The 23,033-nt window shown below is 36.5% G+C and overlaps 1 protein-coding gene across 49 annotated transcripts in view; it reads right to left on the reverse strand.

Moving 5' to 3' along the window:
• The window catches only part of rims2a (regulating synaptic membrane exocytosis 2a), a 1,270,129-nt gene that overhangs the window by 338,171 nt on the left and 908,925 nt on the right, over positions 1–23,033 (reverse strand). For 47 of the 49 annotated variants that reach the window (XM_039736790.1, XM_039736792.1, XM_039736793.1 and 44 more), the window contains 3 exons: positions 20,073–20,183; positions 17,567–17,632; positions 3,162–3,269 (listed from right to left, as the gene is read on the reverse strand). In XM_039736790.1, coding sequence (XP_039592724.1) covers positions 3,162–3,269; positions 17,567–17,632; positions 20,073–20,183 — 285 coding nt within the window. The remainder of the gene's footprint in view (positions 1–3,161; positions 3,270–17,566; positions 17,633–20,072; positions 20,184–23,033) is intronic. The other 2 variants (XM_039736810.1, XM_039736822.1) reach the window with 1 other exon arrangement.

Raw genomic sequence — 23,033 nt, forward strand, 5'->3', positions numbered from 1 at the left:
GACAGTGGGCTTACAACTCTTCTTTTCACGGCGACTTTGATATGTGACTTCTTTTTTATTTCCGGCACTGTGCGATTTGTGAATGTGAGCTTTCATGTTTCTCCAACACGCTATGTCACTCGATCAACTTCCTTTTGTTGATTATACCGCGGTTTATTTGAACAAATAGTATGTTTTTCATTTGCCTCCACTTGGTATTCGTTGAAATTCTTATATTTTCCCCCGTGCTTTTTCCATTGTCTTTTCACAGAAGGCTGTGCTTAAGGGCTATTTATATTGATTTGCATATTCAAATAGGCGTAATTCTGGGAGGATTTGGGGTGTTACATAATGCGCGTGCACGAGCGTTAGTTTTCCCGCTGATCGGGATTTATGTAGCGGAAGAATGTTGGAGTACGCACAGATTCCTGCATCTGGATTTTTCTGTGCGTAAACACATTTCGGATTTTGTGCTTACGCCATGTTATAGTGCGAGTTCTACGCACGGCGTTATACATGAGGCCCCTGGTGTTTTACACTTTTTGGTTTGTTTTTTTTCCTAAACCAGAAATCTGATTCTAAAATCAGGCTTTGAATAAATGAGTACTTTAGTTATTTTTATGTTTTTGGGCCATTTGTTCCTCCATTTGTGTTATTTTATAGGCATCACTGTTTCTGTCTCCCATTGTTAGTGGAGTGAGCCATGTCCTGGTAATGAATTAAATGGTTGCAAATCAAATCCTCATCCAAACTTGTGGATAACAAAACTATTTTCCAAACTTACTTTTGACTTTTTCATCAGTAGTTTTTAGCTTTGATTCATGCTTACTTTATTAGCCACTATTTTGTCACACATTTTGGCTTTAATTATGGTAACTGACTGACCTTCTAGCTAGAAAGCTAAGAAATAGCTTTAGATTTCTAGCTGTTAAGCTAGAAATAAAAACAAAATATTCAAATTGAAAATACAGTAGTTGGATTTTCCATATGACATTAGGAATTTTACTTCAGCTTTTGTCTATGTCTTTTTTCTCAGTCACTGTCAATAAATACATGTTGCTAGTGTGTCTAGCACAACAATAACCAAGGATGGCCTGGTTGATTGCAGGTGGCTGAGATGAAAGGACAATCAGGCTAGTTCTGGTCAGGACCAGGCTTGTTGCTGAAGTATGCCTTTTGACAAGTAAACTTGTCAAAAGGTATGAGACCAGTACAAGAGATGTGTCAAGGGCTTTTGTACTGCCAAAAACTAATGCCAATACAAAGGCCATGCCATTCCATCCATACAGAGGCCTTGCTGTGTGTCTGCCATTCCATCCAGGGGCCATGCTGAAGATGAGAACATGTTAGACCAAAGACTAATCAATATACTAAGACAGAGAGCCACCCAGTAGTCTAAACATATTGAATGTTTATCACTTCTATCAAGTTCAACTGCTTATTATCCAGGTTGTTTTGGTATTATTTTACCAACACTCATTTTACTTTGCTTATATTTTGGGCAGAACTAGAAATTTGTATTTAATTTATACATAAATACAAGTATAAACCTTCTATCCTTGATGTTTTGGTAGTCTATCCTGTTGATCTTTGTAAAAGATATAAAAGAAAGTGTTAACTTGTGCGGGCTATAGTTGGGATTTGGGGCATTCTGTTGAATTCTATGCAATAAAAGAGTGTGAAGGGGGCAAATGGGACATCCCAGGATCCTACAATGATAAAACACTGTATGTGTTCATACACACATACAATAATGCTGCTTCTAAGGTATAGATAAATATGAATTGACTTATGCAATTGTAAGTGTACAATTGACCTTATCAAACCCTGAAAACACACCAAACCAGTCACAACAGAAGAACAAACTCTTAAGGCCTCTGTTTTACGTAAAAGAGAAACTTAAGTCTAATTTGGTCTTAACAATAAAGGAAAACAATAAGACACTATTTCTTAATTTCCCTTTTGAATTTTGAACATTAATGTGGAAATATGTGGTCCAAGCTAATCAGAAGGCTTCCCTGAGGAAGATGGGCTATGCTTTCATTTTTTTTTTCCTTTTTTTATTATTTTATTTCTCCAGTAGTTCACTTGAATTACTTGGATTACAATACTTTGTCTGTGGTAGGCTGGCGCCCTGGGATTTGTTCCTGCTTTGCGCCCTGTGTTGGCTGGAATTGGCTCCAACAAACCCCTGAGACCTCGTGTAAGGGTATAGCGGGTTGGAAAATGACAGACTGACTGATTGACTGACTGACAATACTTTGTATCAACTCCAAGGGCGCCAGTGATTTTCGATGGATACTCTCTTAACATACTATATTTTTGCTTACTTATATGGCTAGGACTAAACCATATTTTAATTTTATCATTTGTTAATGATTACATTAGGGTGGGTGTACCAATGGAAAATAAAATAATTTAAAGGGATTATAAATACTGGAGTCAACTGACCTTTGAGTTATTCTTGTAAAGCTAAATTTAATGTTTTGATTGCTCTAAATAATATATTTATATATATAATCATGGTTATACTAGACATATTTACTTCAATCAAAATAATATATATTATAAAGTATGAGTATTATTGAAATGCAAGTACTGCTTGGATTCTGTTTATTCACATTAATTATGATCTGAGAAATAGAGCATCCCTGCCTTATTTACAAAAATTAAATCAAAGTCAGTTCTATCCATTAATTTTCTGAAAACCTATTATGTAGTTCAAAGTTACACAGAACCATAGCAACCCTAGACAGAAGGAAGAAACCAGCCCTTGACAAAGCATATTCTGTTAGACTGTGCTATAATCAAAATCAGCTAGTTTATATCTGAAGGGATCCAAGCAGAAGAGTTTTTATATTTTATTTTCTATCCATTTGTAATGTCCAGGAAGGACATTACAATATAATAATCTATTTAATTATTTCAAATCTGTGTTGGATTTTCAATCACTAGGATTTAAAAAATGTTGATACTAAGTTAAAGAAAATAGCATTGGTAATTATTAACATGTAAAAGCACTACAATACTAAAGAAAAATAAATCCATTAAATTTCTAAATACTAAATCTTCCAATTTTAAAACAAGACCTTATTAATGCCTATTTAAAGACAATATATGGTAAAAAAAAACACAAAAATAAATTGAAAAGGTACTTAGAAAGTAGTTTTTAATAAGTGTACCTCTCATGATCATTGTAAGCACCCTCAGAATACGTGCGGCACATCCTATGGGAACGCAGTAACCTTACTGCATCTTCACGATAGATGGGATACATGATATGGTTGTTGCTGCCGAGAGATGTCAAATATAGTCAGTGGGAAAAACAACATATAACTGGGGTGGTGGGGGAAAAGGGGGCAATTAACTGCTGAAAACTTCTTAGATTAATCTACACATACATAAATATGATAAAAGAGATAACAAGCAACACACTGCTCTACTACAACTAAAAGGATTTTGAATATTGTGGGTATTCCATGTCCAAATACCATACATACACACAGCACTACAATGAACATGGGAAAGTGTATACACTAACACCAACAGACTTAATACAAATTGCAGTTGGTCTTTCTAAATCAGCTGTGCCCTAAGAAAAACACATGAATTGATAAAAAAAATAGGTATTCTGTATACCTAATCTACCAAAACCGTGCAACTGATAGACCTGGCAAACATGAACCATTCAGTTGTTGTTTTACTTTAGGTGATTCAAACATCAAATTTCCATTTTGCTGTCAAAATTTGCCTGCAGTTTGCGTGTACAAGATTTAAGATTTATTTTGAAGTAATTATGCACAAAAACAAGGTATTCTTCTGTAACACTTGAAACAAGACATCTTTCTATCTAAACAGTTCTTAAAACATGAATTAATGGCAATACTATTCTGTGGATTGTTTATATTTTGAATTATATAAAATACACTGTTAGTTTTGTATAATTTTGTGAGGCAACATGACAAATTTCTACTTCAACATTTGTAGGCACATATATCATTGTTCATAAGACATCAGAAAATATTATACAGTGGTGTGAAAAACTATTTGCCCCCTTCCTGATTTCTTATTCTTTTGCATGCATGTCACACAAAATGTTTCTGATCATCAAACACATTTAACCATTAGTCAAATATAACACAAGTAAACACAAAATGCAGTTTTTAACTGATGGTTTTTATTATTTAGGGAGAAATAAAAAATCCAAACCTACATTGCCCTGTGTGAAAAAGTAATTGCCCCCTTGTTAAAAAATAACCTAACTGTGGTGTATCACACCTGAGTTCAATTTCCGTAGCCACCCCCAGGCCTGATTACTGCCACACCTGTTTCAATCAAGAAATCACTTAAATAGGAGCTGCCTGACATAGAGAAGTAGACCAAAAGCACCTCAAAAGCTAGACATCATGCCAAGATCCAAAGAAATTCAGGAACAAATGAGAACAGAAGTAATTGAGATCTATCAGTCTGGTAAAGGTTATAAAGCCATTTCTAAAGCTTTGGGACTCCAGCGAACCACAGTGAGAGCCATTATCCACAAATGGCAAAAACATGGAACAGTGGTGAACCTTACCAGGAGTGGCCGGCCGACCAAAATTACCCCAAGAGCGCAGAGACGACTCATCCGAGAGGTCACAAAAGACCCCAGGACAACGTCTAAAGAACTGCAGGCCTCACTTGCCTCAATTAAGGTCAGTGTTCACGACTCCACCATAAGAAAGAGACTGGGCAAAAACGGACTGCATGGCAGATTTCCAAGACGCAAACCACTGTTAAGCAAAAAGAACGTTAGGGCTCGTCTCAGTTTTGCTAAGAAACATCTCAATGATTGCCAAGACTTTTGGGAAAATACCTTGTGGACTGATGGGACAAAAGGTGAACTTTTTGGAAGGCAAATGTCCCGTTACATCTAGTGTAAAAGGAACACAGCATTTCAGAAAAAGAACATCATACCAATAGTAAAATATGGTGGTGGTAGTGTGATGGTCAGGGGTTGTTTTGCTGCTTCAGGACCTGGAAGGCTTGCTGTGATAGATGGAACCATGAATTCTGCTGTCCACCAAAAAATCCTGAAGGAGAATGTCCGGCCATCTGTTTGTCAACTCAAGCTGAAGCGATCTTGGGTGCTGCAACAGGACAATGACCCAAAACACACCAGTAAATCCACCTCTGAATGGCTGAAGAAAAACAAAATGAAGACTTTGGAGTGGCCTAGTCCTGACCTGAATCCAATTGCGATGCTATGGCATGACCTTAAAAAGGCGGTTCATGCTAGAAAACCCTCAAATAAAGCTGAATTACAACAATTCTGCAAAGATGAGTGGGCCAAAATTCCTCCAGAGCGCTGTAAAAGACTCATTGCAAGTTATCGCAAACGCTTGATTGCAGTTATTGTTGCGAAGGGTGGCTCAACCAGTTATTAGGTTCAGGGGGCAATTACTTTTTCACACAGGGCCATGTAGGTTTGGATTTTTTCTCCCTAAATAATAAAACCATCATTTAAAAACTGCATTTTGTGTTTACTTGTGTTATATTTGACTAATGGTTAAATGTGTTTGATGATCAGAAACATTTTGTGTGACAAACATGCAAAAGAATAAGAAATCAGGAAGGGGGCAAATAGTTTGTCACACCACTGTATACTGTAGTGACTTTGAAAAGGCATAGTCTAAATTTAAATTATTGCAATTCACTGACAAGATTAATCTAAAATAAAAATAAAATGTTCAAATTGAAAATAGTTGGCTTTTCCATATGACATTTTTAAAAAGGAAATATATTTAAATATATTAATATTACTAATACAAGCATAACCCAAAGTGTATTTAATGATATTATCCAAAAGGCATCAGAATACTTAAATCCAACACTGACAAATCATAAACCAAACAAAACTGTTATATTTTATTGTACTAAAAAGCTTGAGTTTTTAAAAACATTTTCTCCATGTAATCAGTGTGGGCACGTGGCACAACTTAAAATCTATGAAAACAGTAACCTGTCCACAAGTTGCACCTTTAAAATGTTCTCTACCTGCTAATATACTACATGTGCACAATATTTGTATACGTATATAGGAGTGTGTGTATACACTATACTTGCGTGTATTTATATATATATATATAAATAAAAATAAAACGTATATATTCACACACATACAGGCTATGAGGGGCCGTTCAGGAAAAAAGATTGGTTTGTAAATATATAAATTGGCTCAGATATATATATTGGTTCAGATATATTGGTTTGAATATATACATTGGTTTTAATACTTCCGTTCAGATATATATATCGGTTCAGATATATACATTGGTTGATATACATTGGTTAGGATATATATATTGGTTTAAATAGATTGGTTTAGATATATACATCGGTTCAGATACATCCATTCAGATATATATGTTGGTTGAGATAGATCCGTTTGGATATATAGGTTGGTTCAGATAAATACACTGGAATTTACGGGCAGGCACAGTGCGCGGCCACCAAAGTTTAGCATCTCCCCTTCGCTTCATCATTGCTTCTATATTGTTGTCATTATTGCATGTATTTTATACAAGCAGCATATGTCTGTCTGCCACGTTTTGTTTTGTAGGCTGTTTTGGTTGGGCGTCCTTGTGTTTTATTACCTACTTTGTGCACATATTGAAGCTGTTTTATGGAAAACGCAAGAACACAAGTAAACAATTGTCAGCGGTTACAATTTAAATGTATATTTGCAGTATATACTGTATCCTAAAATACCAAACTAGAAATTAGAGGATGATGAAAAGTTATTTTTTGATTAATATATTTTAAACAAACTGATCACAAAATTTCCTAATCAGTTTGACTTTGTTGGTACCCTAGAGTGGCACATATCTTGTAAGAAGTCCTATCAGGTTTATTTGGATTTAAAAAAACCTAAATAATAATCTATACTAATAAAAGGCAAAGCCCTCACTGACTGACTGACTGACTCACTCACTCACTGACTGACTCACTCATCACTAATTCTCCAATTTCCCGTGTAGGTAGAAGGCTGAAATTTGGCAGGCTCATTCCTTACAGCTTGCTTACAAAAGTTGGGCAGGTTTCATTTCGAAATTGTACGCGTAATGGTCATAACTAGAACCTATTTTTCATCCATATACAGTAATAGACTGCAGCTAGATGGCAGTGGGAGAAGGAGTTGCGTCTTGCATTGTCATGCCTCCCACGTAATTAAGTGCCTGCCCATATAAACTAAATATCCGCGGATGAAGCACTGTGCTTAGCATATTCATAAGTAAAAATATCTGAATAACAAACTGATGTTAATTATATTTTGTCCATGAATACTTTTAAATAATTCCTAATAGTCTGTCCACTTCCTTTCATAGCTTTTCCAATGGTTGTGCTGCTTCCACGCATGCATTTTCGTATAAAAGCATTTAATCAATCACATCTCAGCCATCATTTGTTGCCAGGCAGAGAGGCCTTCACCATCCATTGCGCAGGCACTCTAATACAGAATAAATGCTGATTAACCTGTTGCTTCAACCAATCAGATTTTGAGTTGGTTTCAGAACGGCCCTCTAGCAGGCGTATGGCGATGTCACCGTATACATGATTGGATAGAAGCCACAGGTTCGGCTTTCAGCATTAGCTTTGATGGCGATAGAAAGGGACTTTTTGAGGGAACTGAGGTGCATGGATAATCTGTACAACAGAGTGATTAAACTGTTTTTGAGGAAAGAGAGGAGGATGGATTTTGTTTACAAATAATCCGAATTTTTGGTGAGTAAAATGTTGTGATTTTCCTAAATAATATTGCAAGTTTATGAGTTATTATTGAAGTTTTTTATGCGTGTCGCGGCTGTGGCTGCAGTAGAAAGGAACTTGCTCACCCCTGGTTTGTCTATTCAATAAAGGCATTTATTGTGGCTACAGGAGTTATCTATCTGCGATGCAGCGGCTCTTTATACTGTATTTCTGCATATTAAGATGGTTTTCATAACCATAAATTAGTTTTTGAGGGGCGGGTTGATTCAGACGGAGCAGTACTGAAGGCCTAGGTGTGAGATGCATGGTCCGCCAATGGACCAGATGATACGTAAATTTAATGAACATTACAACTCGAAAATAAACAGAACTGTAGAGAAGCCCATGATTAAATGAATGGTAAAAAAGTAAGAGCGAAGCGAGGTGACTTATTGAGGCAGGCAGGCGAGAGCACAATAGCACGGGGCTCGATGTAGTGCACGTTAAGTCGATCTAAAATGCACGCTCAGATTCGAAAAAATATATCTTTTCAAGTTCTATTTGGATATAAGTAGGTTCTATTTAGTCGACAGAAATATCTTTGGTAGGAATGTAAGTTGAATTTAGTCTTTACATTTCTATGATGAAGAAAAATTTATGCAATGATGACTAAATTTAACTTACATTCCTACCAAAGATATTTCTGTTGACTAAATAAAAATTACTTATATTTAAAATTTAAATACAACTTGAACAGATATGATAGTTCATAATGCCCACGCATCACTACGTGCACGTAAGAGCGGAAGTCATCCGTTTTAAAAAGCAGCATATTGCACTGATACAAAATAGCCTGCCCATTTAATTATTTAGGAATGGATAGATAAATTAAGATTTTGTACAAATAATGTTTTTCATTTTTCTTCCTCGATTGATTCTGGCATGCCCAGAAACAGCTGCTATATATATATATATATGTGTATGTGTGAATATATATATATATATATATATATATATATATATATATATGTGGATGTATGCGTATATATATATATATATGTATATATGTATGTGTATGCAGTGATCCCTCGCTATATTGTGCTTCGATTTTCGCGGCTTCACTCCATTGCGGATTTTAAATGTAAGCATATAATTTTTTGCTGGTTCGCGGATTTCTGCGGACAATGGGTCTTTTAATTTATGGTACATGCTTCATCAGTTTGTTTGCCCAGTTGATTTCATACAAGGGACGCTATTGGCGGATGGCTTAGAAGCTACCCAATCAGAGCATACTACATTCTACATTCTACATACTCGAATAATGGATACTTTACTCGCCATCAATGATTGTTTTGGTAAAGCCATACTCAGTGTATTCATTAGATGAACGGTAAAAAGTAAGAGCGAGGGGAGGATGACTCATTGAGGCATGCAGGCTGTAGTCGCGTCAACTCTATCTGAATTGCGATCACATTTGAAAAATATATCTTTTCAAGTTCTATTTAGTCCATATGTGTTAAACTCAAGGGCCAGGGCCACATCCGCCCGGTGTAATTATATCTGGCCCGCGAGATCATTTTATATACTGTATTATTGTTATTAATGGCCCGGGTATATGAAGCGCTGGTAACACAATAAACTACAGATCCCATAATGCAGCGCTTCAGCTGCTTTGCCGAACACTTACCGCGTTAATCAAGTCTACCTTATGATGCTGCAAGTTATTGCGAAGCTAGAGTTATTGCGCACTGAGTTTGCACGGCGCTTTGGTGACTTTGAAGAACAAAAAAAGTCTGTCTACATGCGGCTCGAACCTTGTGCATGTTTGGTAGCACATATCTGTGTGAGAAGCTTTTCTCAGTGATAAAGACTAACAAAACAGCACACAGGAGTCGCCTCACTGATGAGCACCTGCAATCCATCCTGAGAATCTCCACAACACAGAACCTCACACCAAACAGAAACGAACTTGTGGCCAAAAAAAGATGCCAGGCGTCCAGCTCTAAAATGACATATGAGCAAAGACAACTTAATGATTTGATTTGTTATTGCACGTAAGAGCGGGAGTCAACCGTTTTAACAAACAGCGTATTGCACTGATACGAAATAGCTTTGTGTGTATATATGTAGATATGTATGTATATGTATATATATGTGTATATATGTGTGTGTATATATGTAGATATATATATGTATGTACAGTATATATGTGTATATGTATAGATATGTATATATATACTGCTCAAAAGAATTAAAGGAACACTTTTTAATCAGAGTATAGCATAAAGTCAATGAAACTTCTGGGATATTAATCTGGTCAGTTAAGTAGCAGAGGGGGTTGTTAATCAGTTTCAGCTGCTGTGGTGTTAATGAAATTAACAACAGATGCACTAGAGGGGCAACAATGAGATGACCCCCAAAACAGGAATGGTTTAACAGGTGGAGGCCACTGACATTTTTCCCTCCTCATCTTTTCTGACTGTTTCTTCACTAGTTTTGCATTTGGCTACAGTCAGTGTCACTACTGGTAGCATGAGGCGATACCTGGACCCTACAGAGGTTGCACAGGTAGTCCAACTTCTCCAGGATGGCACATCAATACGTGTCATTGCCAGAAGGTTTGCTGTGTCTCCCTGCACAGTCTCAAGGGCATGGAGGAGATTCTAGGAGACAAGCAGTTACTCTAGGAGAGCTGGAGAGGGCCATAGAAGGTCCATAACCCATCAGCAGGACCAGTATCTGCTCCTTTGGGCAAGGAGGAACAGGATGAGCACTGCCAGAGCCCTACAAAATGACCTCCAGCAGGCCACTGGTGTGAATGTCTCTGACCAAACAACCAGAAAGACTTCATGAGGGTGACCCAAGGGCCCCATGTCCTCTAATGGGCCCTGAGCTCACTGCCCAGCAGCATGCAGCTCGATTGGCATTCGCCATAGAATACCAGAATTGGCAGATGCACCACTGGTGCCCTGTGCTTTTTACAGATGAGAGCAGGTTCACCCTGAATACGTGACAGAAGTGAAAGGGTCTGGAGAAGCCATGGAGAACATTATGCTGCCTGTAACATCATTCAGCATGAGCAGTTTGGTGGTGGGTTAATGATTGTCTGGGGAGGCATATCCATGGAGGGTCACACAGACCGCTACAAGCTTGACAAAGGCACCTTGGCTGCCATTAGGTATCAGGATGCAATCCTTGGACCCATTGTCAGACCCTATGCTGGTACAGTGGCTCCTGGTGCACGACAATTCCTGGCCTCATGTGGTGAGAGTATGCAGGCAGTTCCTGGAGGATGAAGGAATTGATACCATTGACTGGCCACCACACTTTCCTGACCTAAATCCAATAGAACACCTCTGGGACATTATGTTTTGGTCCATCCAATGCCACCAGGTTGCACCTCAGACTGTCCAGGAGCTCAGTGATGCCCTGGTCCAGATCTGGGAGGAGATCCCCACAACACCATCTGTCATCTCATTAGAAGCATGCACCGATGTTGTCAGGCATGTATACAAGAACACAGGGGCCATACAAAGTGCTGCGTACAATTTTGAGTTGCTGCCATTAAATTTTGGCAAAATGGACTAGCCTGCCACATCATTTTTCACTCTGATTTTTGGGGCGTCTTTGAATTCAGGGCTCTGTAGGTTGATCATTTTCATTTCCATCAAACGATGTGGCATCCTTTCGTTCCTAACACATTACCCAGTCTATATCAGTATAGATATCCAGGAGGATTTCTTTTTCCCATTGAGATCTGATGTGTTTTCAAAGTGTTCCTTTAATTTTTTTGAGCAGTTTATATATGTTTATGTGTGTGTGTGTGTAAATATATATATATATATATATATATATATATATATATATATATATGACAACAACACTCATCACTCACAACAGTGACAAAACAATTACATTGGACGATCAGGTTACGTTATTTTCAAAATGTTTCCTTTTCTTTTCATTGCTTCTTTAACACACTACTTCTCCGCTGGCCTTGGTATTTTGCTAGTATATATATATATATATATATGTATATATGCAGATATGTTTGTATATGTAAATATGTATATGTATATATATGTTTATATGTATGTGTGTGTATATATATATGTGTGTATGTATGTATGTATGTGAGTGTATATGTATGTGTGTAGATATGTATATATATATGTATATATATATATATATATATGTGGACGTATGTGTGTGTATATATATGTATGTGTATATATATATATATACAGTATATATGTACATATGTATGTATATGTGTATATGTATATATGTATATGTGTATATGTATATATATGTTTATATGTGTGTGTGAGTGTATATATATACAGTGGAACCTCGGTTTGCGAGCATAATTCGTTCCGGAAACGTGCTCGCAGTCCAAAGCACTCGTATATCAAAGCGAATTTCCCCATAAGAAATAATGGAAACTCAGATGATTCGTTGCACAACCAAAAACTATTCATATAAAAATGATTAATACAAAATATAAAGTAAAAATACATAAAACAAATTAACCTGCACTTTACCTTTAAAAACAATCATGGCTGGTGTGAATGAGTTTCTAAACTCTTGTGGGATTCCACCCAACGGGACGACATGCGGAAGAGTGCCCCAAAGCAATCGCAGTCTCCCAGCGCTGTAGCAGTTTGCCGTATAAGCACATCCAAAAAGATAGCAGACATGCTATAAGCGCCTGCCATCGATGGGTGATGCAAGGAACATTATAAAGATCCCGCTGCAATAAATAACAGCGCTGTTGCTGTTTCAAGCTGAATAAAGCTGGTGTTGTTAAAGTACTGAGACTCAGCTTCATATTATGAGGTGCAAGATGGGGACTCGCACTTCACAGCACACATGTGCATGCGCGCGCACACACACACACAGTCCCAATGCTGTAGTAAACAGTATACGCTCGTATGGATATTGACTATATAAGTGAGGCACACAGACTCAGTTGGAGAATAGGAGACGATTGCTTTCAAGAGAAGAGAGAGAGAGAGACGCGAGCGAGCGAGATAAGGAGAGACAGACGAGCGCGAGTGAGAGAGATAAGGAGAGAGAGAGAGAGACGCGCTGAGCGCGAGCAAGAGAGATAAGGAGAGAGAGAGAGAGATGCGAGCGTGCATGCGAGCGAGAGAGATAAGAAGAGAAACGTGTGCGTGAAAGAGAACCACCATCAGCTCAGTTGTGATCACATGACGCTCAGCAGACAAAGTGTATCCATACTACTCGTATTGCAAGACATCGCTTGTTTATCAAGTCAAAATTTATTAAAAAATTTAGCTCGTCTTGCAAAACACTCGTAAACCAAGTTACTCGTAAACCGAGGTTCCACTGTATATATATATAAATATATATATATTGTGAACGCTGGCCCGGAGACGGACATCTTTGTTTCACCCAACACACCGTTTATTTACAATATATACAAGTAACAGTCACGTGCACAAAACCCCAGTGCCTCTTGCACTGATTCCCCACAGTCCAGGCCTTACAGTCTCTGTGCCTTTTCCTTGACCGCCTCCCGTCCTCTCTCCAGCTCTGTCCACTTCCACCCGACATCCACCAATGACTGGAGGGAGGCGGCCCCTTTTATAGGAACCTGGATGGGATGACAGCAACACTCATAACAGTGACAAAACAATTACATTGACAATCATGTTACGTTATTTTCAAAATGTTTCCTTTTCTTTTTCATTACTTCTTTAACACTACTTCTCCGCTGCGAAGCGCGGGTATTTTGCTAGTAATAATAATAATAATAATAATAATAATAATATCTTACATTCTGTGATGGGCTGGCGTCCTGCCTGGGGTTTGTTTCCTGCCTTGCCGTGTTAGTTGGGATTGGCTCCAGCAGACCCCCGTTACCCTGTAGTTAGGGTATAGTAGGTTGGATGATGGATGGATATCTTAAATTTATATAGCATTTTTCTGGCTATTCACAGCGATTTTCATAGACATACTTAAAAAAGACAGTGTAAGCGCTTGATTTTTTTTTTAATTAAAAATCTTCAATATTGTAGCCTAATTTTTCAGAACAGAAATAGAATTCTAAAGATTAGCTCCGGCCATGAAAATGTGTATCTCTGCCAGCAGACAGAACAGAGGGCTATAATAGAAATTCAAGTGTTCATTTTAAACGCAGCAGACAGGGGCCCACATTTGTACAGCTCTGCTCCAGCCGTAGAAATTAGTGTCGCCTCCAGTGGAAGGTACAGACCACCACAGTAGACATGAAAGTGATCTAAAATTGTTCAAATACAAGCTCAACAATTTTAACTGTTTAGTGTTTATTATAAGCAGTATTCAGGTGGCACACGTTTCTATGGCAAAGGCTCCAATGAGGAAATGAGGACCCCCACAAGTGGATGAGTAAGGACATAGTAGACAAAAAGTGATATAGAAGTCTTCCTGCAATCTTTTTTCAATCTATCACTTATAGCATGACAATGGATTGCTACATTTATTTTAATGAGCTGTCTTTTAAATGTTTTTGTAAAGATTTACTGGGTGTCGAGAAATGTAATATTATTACTGATATTTTACTAAATCTTATTATTTATGTTTCTTTGTTGATGAGCCCCGTTGAAGAATTATTTGGTAACAGAACAGTAAACACGGCAAAACGACTGAAAATACAACTGACGACTGGTATTTTTCGATATCATTTTAACAAAGTTTACTGTCCGCCCTCAATCACAGAGCACCCCAGTAAAACGTCAATAATGTTTAATATACCGACAGCCTTAGAACGCAGACATCAGGACATCACTGCGCATGCATGTTTACTAACAGATATGACAGCATTTTGCACGGAGCATGCGTTAAAACAAAAGACAAGCGGCGCGCAAAGGCACACGAACAAGAGGAGTTCCGCAGCAATCACATCTCAGTGCACCTAAGAGAAGGGACACTGAATTCTATGTGGTATTGTCAAGCACATAGTGTCCCCATTTATACCCCACTACGCAGTGGCTGAATTTGATCACTCAGTCACACGTATACTAATAATAATAATTCCTCACATTTTTATAGCGCCTTTCTTACTACTCAAAGCAATTTGTAAAAATAAATAAATAAAATAACCGAAAGGAAGCCCCCTGGACACAAACCAGTGATCATTTAACTGTGAGTCAGCAATCTTACTCCTACCACCACCTCTTCCTGTTAGATATGGTGCATTATAATTTTGAGCACTACTTTTTTATTTTAAACTGTCATAAATAAATTATATCAAAATGTTTTTTAAAAAGCCATTTTAAAGCAAAGAAGGTAAGTTATAACTTTTTTTTTTGTAAGTCAACCAAAAATGCTTACGCCTAAAAAAAGATTGTCCTGTCAAAATAAGAGATTCTTTTGCCTTGTTTACATGAATCATCTTTAAATGAAATGCTGCCAATAAGGAATAATAGAAATCACCGCGTTGCTTTCTATCTTTGACAAACTAACTTTTTACTGGGTGAAAAAAAGGATCGCCCCTGACAGATACACTTAATCAGTAGTGCGTGCGACCCACGATTTGTGAGTTTGAGTGTGTGTGTTGTGTGCTTGTGTGTAGTTTTGTCAGTTTTACTATAAAAACAGTTAGCCATCAGTTATTTGTGAAGCAGAAATATTCTGGTCATTCTGATCCCTGATCAACATTTAAAAGAAACAGCGCAACTCCAGTGTTTTCCTCCATAACATCCTTTCAGCAAATAGAACTAAGTTCCTTGCCAAAGCAGATCACGCTTTAATGAAATGCTTCCAATATGGAATAACAGAAATCACTGAACAGCTTTCAGTCAATGGTAAGCCAGCGTATCATGAGGTGAAAAAATGGGGCGTAGTGCGGTTGAGATCAATGCTTTCCAGTAACTCGGCTTTTAAGAAGAATCTGCAATTGGAGGGACAAGAGGGGACGAGTGAGGCAGGTACAATGAGCGGGACGGAGCTGGGCGAGGAGGCGGGTATCTGTGCGAGTGTTTTAAATAATGAAAGGAAAAAAAGTGCCTTGAAATTGAGGACCCCCAACCAAGACAGCCTACAAAACAAAATGTGGCAGACAGGCATATGCTGCTTGTATAAAATACATGCAATAATGACAACAATATTGAAGCAATGATGAAGCGAAGGGGAGATGCTGTCTAAACCAACCTACGAGGTGTGGCAGAAAAGTAATGAGACTGATTTTTTATTTACCAAAGTTTTTATTTTTTTCAAACATCAATGTTATCCCCTTCAAAGTACTTCCCTTGGGCAGCTACACACCGATGGAGACGTTGTTCCCACTGTTGGTAGCAGCGTTGGAAGTCTTCAACCGGTATGGTCTTCAGCATGTCCGTTACACTCTTTTGGATGTTTTCTAAAGTCCCAAAATGATGTCCTTTGAGGACATTTTTCAGTTTAGGAAAAGGAAAAGTCACACGGACTGAGGTCAGGTGAATAAGGGGGCTGGGGAACCACAGGAATGCCTTTTGAGGTCAAAAATTCTGCTATGGAGAGGGCAGTTTTTCGGCACCATTTTGGCACAGACCTTTCGCATGTGCAAATGTTCAGTCAAAATTTGATGAACGGTAAATCTGTTCAAATTTAATTGTTCACTCAACATTCTTAATGTTAAACGACGGTCTGATCTCACAAGAGTGTTCACACGTTCGATGTTTTCATTGGTTTTCGAAGTTGAAGTCCTCCCTGAACGGTGTTCATCTTCAACGTGTTTTCTGCCTTCCAAAAATAATTTGTGCCAGAGAAAAACTTGAGCTCGGGATAAAGAATGTTCCCCATAGGCCTGTTTTAACTTTTCAAACATCACACTTGCCGTTTAATAGCACAACGTTGCTCCAAATTCCGCTGTTCCATTTTGCGTGACGCACAACTAAAAACACAACTTCGCTAATAGCAGTCACAAAAATCACGTAGTTAACGGAAGGAGTTGAAACTCGCACTGAGCTATGGGAGGGTACTGATACACGTGCTCTATCAAGGACAATAGCGCAGCGTTGCCAGATCACTTGCAGTGTTGCCAGTCTCATTACTTTTCTGCCACACCTGTATATATCCAAACTTATCTATTTAAACCAATATATATATCCTAACCAATGTATATCAACCAATATATATATCTCAACCAATGTATATATTTGTATAAATCCAAAACAATGTATCTCAACCAATGTATATATATCTGAACGGATCTATGCAAACCAATTTATATTTATCTCAACCAATGTATCTGAACCGATATATATATCTGAACGGATGTATTACAGCCAATATATATATTCAAACCAATGTATCTGAACCAATATATATATCTGAAGCAAATTATATATTTACAAACCAATCTTTTTTTCCTGAACGGCCCCTCATAACAGGCATATTCACATTATAGAGTGTGTAAGTGTATATAGTTTTATTTATATATATATATATATATATATATATATATATATATATATATATATATATATATATATATATATATATATAATAGACTAATATATAAATAAATGAGAAAATATCACACAAACTGGGAGAAATGCAGGTTTCCAAGTTTCCAACACTTGATGCAATTAAAGGCTGGCTTCAGCACTGGTATACAGAGTACCTCAACCTGTGAAAAGGTCATGGTGATGCTATGGGTCACTGACCTTATCCAGTACCCTTTTAGTGATAAACTATATTACAAACAGTGGGAAACCTAAGCTGAAGCTATCATTTTAAAGGCCACAAGTTTTGAAAACTGTATCAGCAGGTCTAATTAAAGGAAAGGTAAGAAAGGTAAAATAATGTCTTCAGGAACGCATATAACTTGGTAAAATGCATGCATTTTCATACTGATTCACACATGGGAGTATACCTGGGTTCCTTGTGATGATGCTCAAAAGGCAGATTAGGTCGGGACCGAGGTAGTGAAAGATACTGGCTGCAGCCATGAGAAAAAACCAGAAAAATAAATGCATCGAGTTGAATAGAGAGATAAAATTATGCCAGAGCACTAGAGAAAAATAAATGAATATGTGAAGCAAAAGAGATAAACCATCTGTGGACAAAATGAATTATAAAACCCAACATTGTCTCATCCACCCAAGTGCTAGTTATCAAATGCTCTGGAAGGAATATAACATTCCATAGTTACCCTTTAATGGGAAATAAAGAAGACACTGTGATACATTAATAAATATTTAAATGAGTATGTCAGCATGAATAGATATTAAGTAGCCTACTTTTTAAGTTTATATACAATTAGCAGCCTTTGAAAACTGCTTGTGATGTTTGTAGTTTAAATATTTAGTAAATTCTGTATCAATAATTTCCACAATATGAACCCTGAACTTTTGTAAATGGTTTGTAATTAAACAATTGTTAAATCTCCCTATTTCCCCGTGTGGTCTATTTTTCTCACAAAATGATATAATTATCTTTGTTAAATTATTGTTTTGCAATAAGACTTATGGCAAACTTTCAGATTTGACAAAAATACTTAAGTTAGGACAGAAAAATCCTTTCACATATCACTTCTCAAGTGCTCTGCTCCACGATTTCTGAAAAAGCATTAATATATAATACTACTGAAATTATTAAGAATGAAACAAAACAAAAAGAAACATAAAATGTATAATATACTTAAAAATAATATGATTTAATGTGCAACCTTTTGGTGAAATACCAATGCAAAAATAACAATTTGACAATGAAGGTTAACGGTTCCGCTGCTTTTTTTCTTGGATTTTTTTAATCGATTGTACAGCACATTGCTCAGATCAGATAGTGAAATAGCTTTAGTCAATCTGAGTTTAAGTCTTGATTATATTTTATTCTTCATGGTTTGGTATATTGTTTCTTACACCTGCCTGATTAAAGAGAAGATGATGGACATTTTCAATTTGAATCAACTTCTCATTGAAAATTCTCTTACAGTACATTTAGCCTTTTTCATATTTTGGAAATTATGTCATATGTGCAGATAGTTTTATTGAACTGGTTAAGGCTGTTGTTACTCTTATCTAAATAAGCACAGACATTTTTCTGCAACCGTTTTTTACAAATTGTTTGATATAATATTTATTATATATAATGATGCAAAGATTACAGCAGTTAATAGGAAATCATCCAGTGCTAAACAAAAGTAACCATTGAGAGTTCAGTACACAAAAGAATATAATTTATTTCTGCACGGTCTCAACATTCATTAATGCACTAAAAGAGGTGTACAGTCATATGAGATACACTGGAAATACATTACATTGTTGGAATGTGAACCTTTCAAAAACATCACCTTGTATAGTTTTTAAATTAATAAAAGAAGATAAAATAAAAAAAGAATGTAAATGGATTAACTGATTCGGTCTTCAGTTCTGCAAAGAATTGGTCTTGTTAAATATTAACATAGCAGTTGATAAACAGAATGGTAACAGAAGTAAAACAGTCATATTTTAGATTACTTTAAAAAGACTGTATTTTAAATATAGTAAAACCTTGATTATCCGTCACACGATTAAACATCAGTCTCCGTTAACCATCAAGGCAAAAAGCAACAAAGCATTGAGCACGCCAGTGTCTACCTATTACTACTGCCGCACAATACTTTGCAATCTATGCACATTGGAACAACCCTCACTTTTGTTATTTGTAGGGAAAGCTTTGTTTTATTGTTTTGGTGATGTGCTCTGTAAATTAGATAACGGCATATAAGACAGAGCACCTTTTCTTATAGAACAAAGACTCCAAGTAAAATGTAGAAAACTTCAGTACCTCTGAGTTGTATTTGCTTATTGGACTGGTCATTACAAAATTATATAAATTAATTTTGTAAATACTATATTATATTTTGTTAATATACTTTTTTTGTAAATACATACAACTATTCACTAAACTGTATATTATTTTTAAAGTAGCTGTTCTGTTATCCGTCTTTTCTTTTATCTGTCACAGCCTTGGTCCCAACCCCTGATGGATAATCAAGGTTTTACTGTATTGCTGTTTCAGAATTAATTGTTAATGAAGGAAAAAGCAGCTTGTGCTAAACTACTACATCACAAAAAACACATTTTATATTTTAATAAATGCTTCAAAAAATTTGTATGTTTACAAAGTGTTTCAAAGTTTGTAAAGAAGATGTTATTATAGTTGTATTGCTCTTCAGATACTACATAGCTTTCATTTGAATATTTCACTGCTCTCAAGAAATTAATTATAATGGTAAAATTTAATATGCAATACATGTACAAATGCAAAATGGAGAAGAAATGTAAACAATGTAAAAATCACTTGAACATCAATAAACTGATTTAATTATTATGAATGTTATATTATTCAAAATACAGTTTTTACAGCAGACAGCAGAACAATGACACTGTGCTTACCTGTCAGGAGAATAATGATCATCCATTATACGCTGTCTATCCATTCGGTTCATAGTGTTGTACTGAGTGGGAGAAGACCGAGTACTTCGAGAGGGCTGATCTAAACTTCGGCTGTGAAATAAAAAGGCATCAATGACACTGGCAGCTAAACACTGCTATTTGTAAAATATAGTATTTGCATTTACATTTTGAAAACATGTTAACTGTTAATTGTGCAAAAATGTTTACCTTACAATTTATACATCACACCACTTGTCAGATGGTAACAGTGGAACTGTGTGTGTGTGTATATATGTGCATTTAGTTAGTTCCACACATCCCACAACAATAAACAAGGTATTGTGCTGACCACCTGACAGGCATCTTCTATGATACTTTCAATCAGTGTTAGAGGTAAGCTGTTAAAACTAACATGTTATATAGTGTCACACATACACATCGGAGGACCTCATTGTATGTTCAGTTGAAGTATGTAATAACCCGTTGAGATAAGAGGGGGCACTACCGCTAACATTGACATCTCCTTCTTTTTTCACAGTGCTGAGAAGCCATCCAGTGAGGGCATTTTACCCCACCCCCTTCTGATCCACCTGCCATAAAAAATGGGTATTCTGGAAGGAGGCATCATTTACTGGCTTGAGCAATCAGCCAGACAGAGTTCCGCTAATTACAACTTAGCTACCCAATCCATCTGTTTAATAATTGCCTGATTTTTCCTGCATTTTCTTTTCTTTTCTTTTGTTTTTTTTTTTTGCTTTTGTCATTGGACAACAAAAGTAACAACCCAGTGGCTTGCTTTGTGCAGTCCTGTAACAGAAACCTATCAATAAAGTATAAGTCTAGTTTTCATCTAGTTTTTTTCTACAGATAGATGTATTGAAACAATCGGATTGGGAGATGCAGTGGCCAGTCTTTACACTGAAAATCCTTGGGGGCTTGGGTTAGAAATGCAAAAAGAGGATGGATGTTATTTACATGAAGCACATGGAGGACTAGATTTATTTACAAAACACAAGAAAGGTTTAGGATTTAATCGGTGTCTAAAGAGGAAAAAACATAAGTGGCAATAGTATCTGTTTTTCTTAGCTTCTTGGTTTTATGTCCTCATCGTGATGAACTTCAATTTGTACATGACTGCTTAATCAAGGAGGGATTCCCTCTTAGAGTGTCAACCAAGATGCTATTTGCAAATTAGAAATGAGAGTGGGGGAAGGTACGGGGGGTGGTGATTTAGATGTGTCCTCCTTGAAGTTTATTGAAGAATATGCCAGTACACAACTATTTGCTGCCAGTATGCCCAAGTGGAAAATAAAATAAGACTGGTGCACCATATGTCTACTTCAAGCAATGAATTTCATACAAATGCTATTCAGTGAAATGTGCAATTTTTCATACAAAAGAAGGAAAAGTAACACAGAAGTAAAACACTGTTGTAATGTGTTGCATTTTGTAAGAAATAACTACCATAATTAGTTACTTTTTTGTAAGTAATAAGCAATGCAACTATGTTACTTTTAAAAGTAAATTTCCCCAACACTGCCTTCGGTATATCCTTACCTCAGCCTACAATTCGAACCTGTTAAGAAAATCATCATTGTCTCCTGAATCTATGTTAGAGATTTTATTTTTTTCTCCAGCCTTTGGAGTTTTTTTTTTTTGTTTTTTCTGTCCACCCTGGCCATCGGACCTTACTCTTATTCTATGTTAATTAATGTTGACTTATGTTTATCTTTTATTGTGTCTTCTATTTCTCTATTCATTTTGTAAAGCACTTTGAGCTACATTTTTTTTGTATGAATATGTGCTATATAATGCTATATATGATTTGCTGGGGTCTTTTTGTTAACATTCTAGAAATTCTTACTTTTATTAAATTGCATTGTTATGATAATGACATCATTACGCCAATATTTGGGAGTCTGTTTATTCTTGCAGTAGCAGTCATATTCTATGGTGTTTTGTGGGTGCTGCTGTGTTGTTTCTACCAAGAACCCTGTTGTTTGTCATATGTCCCCTGATATGGTCATGACACCATTAAACATTTAAACATTTTTATAATTGATTTTAAATTGAGTATAGATAGGAAAAAAATATTCAGTTATGGTTAGGACCTCTGTAATGACATTTGCGATTAGGACAGGATTAGCAACATGTCTGATACTCGTAGCTTATTCTGTCTCCACTTCTCTGCTCAACCATCCACCACCTCCAGTCTCAAACTCCCTGATGACTTTGCAACTGTTTATCCAGAAATGATGGCTGTCATCAACAATCAATTCTTAATTTTGCTCATTTTGGACCATTCAGGTCTGCTGGTGTTAAATTCCAGTCAAGACTCTATTCATGTAAAGCTCCCGGCTAGAAGATACTATTTATTTTTGTACAGCCCTAAATCACACAAGGAGTTCCGCACTGTGCTTTAAAAGGCCATGCCTTTTGACAGCCCCCCAGCCTTGACTCTCTAAAAAGACAAGGAAAAACTCCCAAAAAAACACTTGTACACAAAAAAAATGGAAACAACCTTGAGAAAGGCAGTTCAAAGAGATACCTTTTTCCAGGTAGGTTGGGCATTCAGTGGGTGTCAAAAAAGGGGGTACATACAATACAAAGAACATAACACAAGTAATTCCCAATACAATACAATAGTGCAATAGAAATGTTACAAGAATTACAATCTAGATGCCATACTGTCTTGTTTTAAGTGTATTGGTAAGGGCAGAGCCAAATCAAACGTAATTAAGTAGTGATCAGAAATAACTTCATTTAATGGAGTAATATTTAAATTTAGAATTTTAATTTTGTAAGTTATAATTACCGTATACTGTATAATCATGGATAAGTCGGGGCTTGAATTTACCATATAATTTTTGGTATTTTATAATGTCGGTCATATAAGTCGAATGCAGAAAACTTACGCTATTGGTCCAAGAGATTATGATATGCTAACGTCCACCTAAGAGA

The sequence above is a fragment of the Polypterus senegalus genome, chromosome 15 (genome assembly GCF_016835505.1).
Source record: "Polypterus senegalus isolate Bchr_013 chromosome 15, ASM1683550v1, whole genome shotgun sequence".
In the NCBI taxonomy this organism is placed as follows: Eukaryota; Metazoa; Chordata; class Cladistia; order Polypteriformes; family Polypteridae; genus Polypterus; species Polypterus senegalus.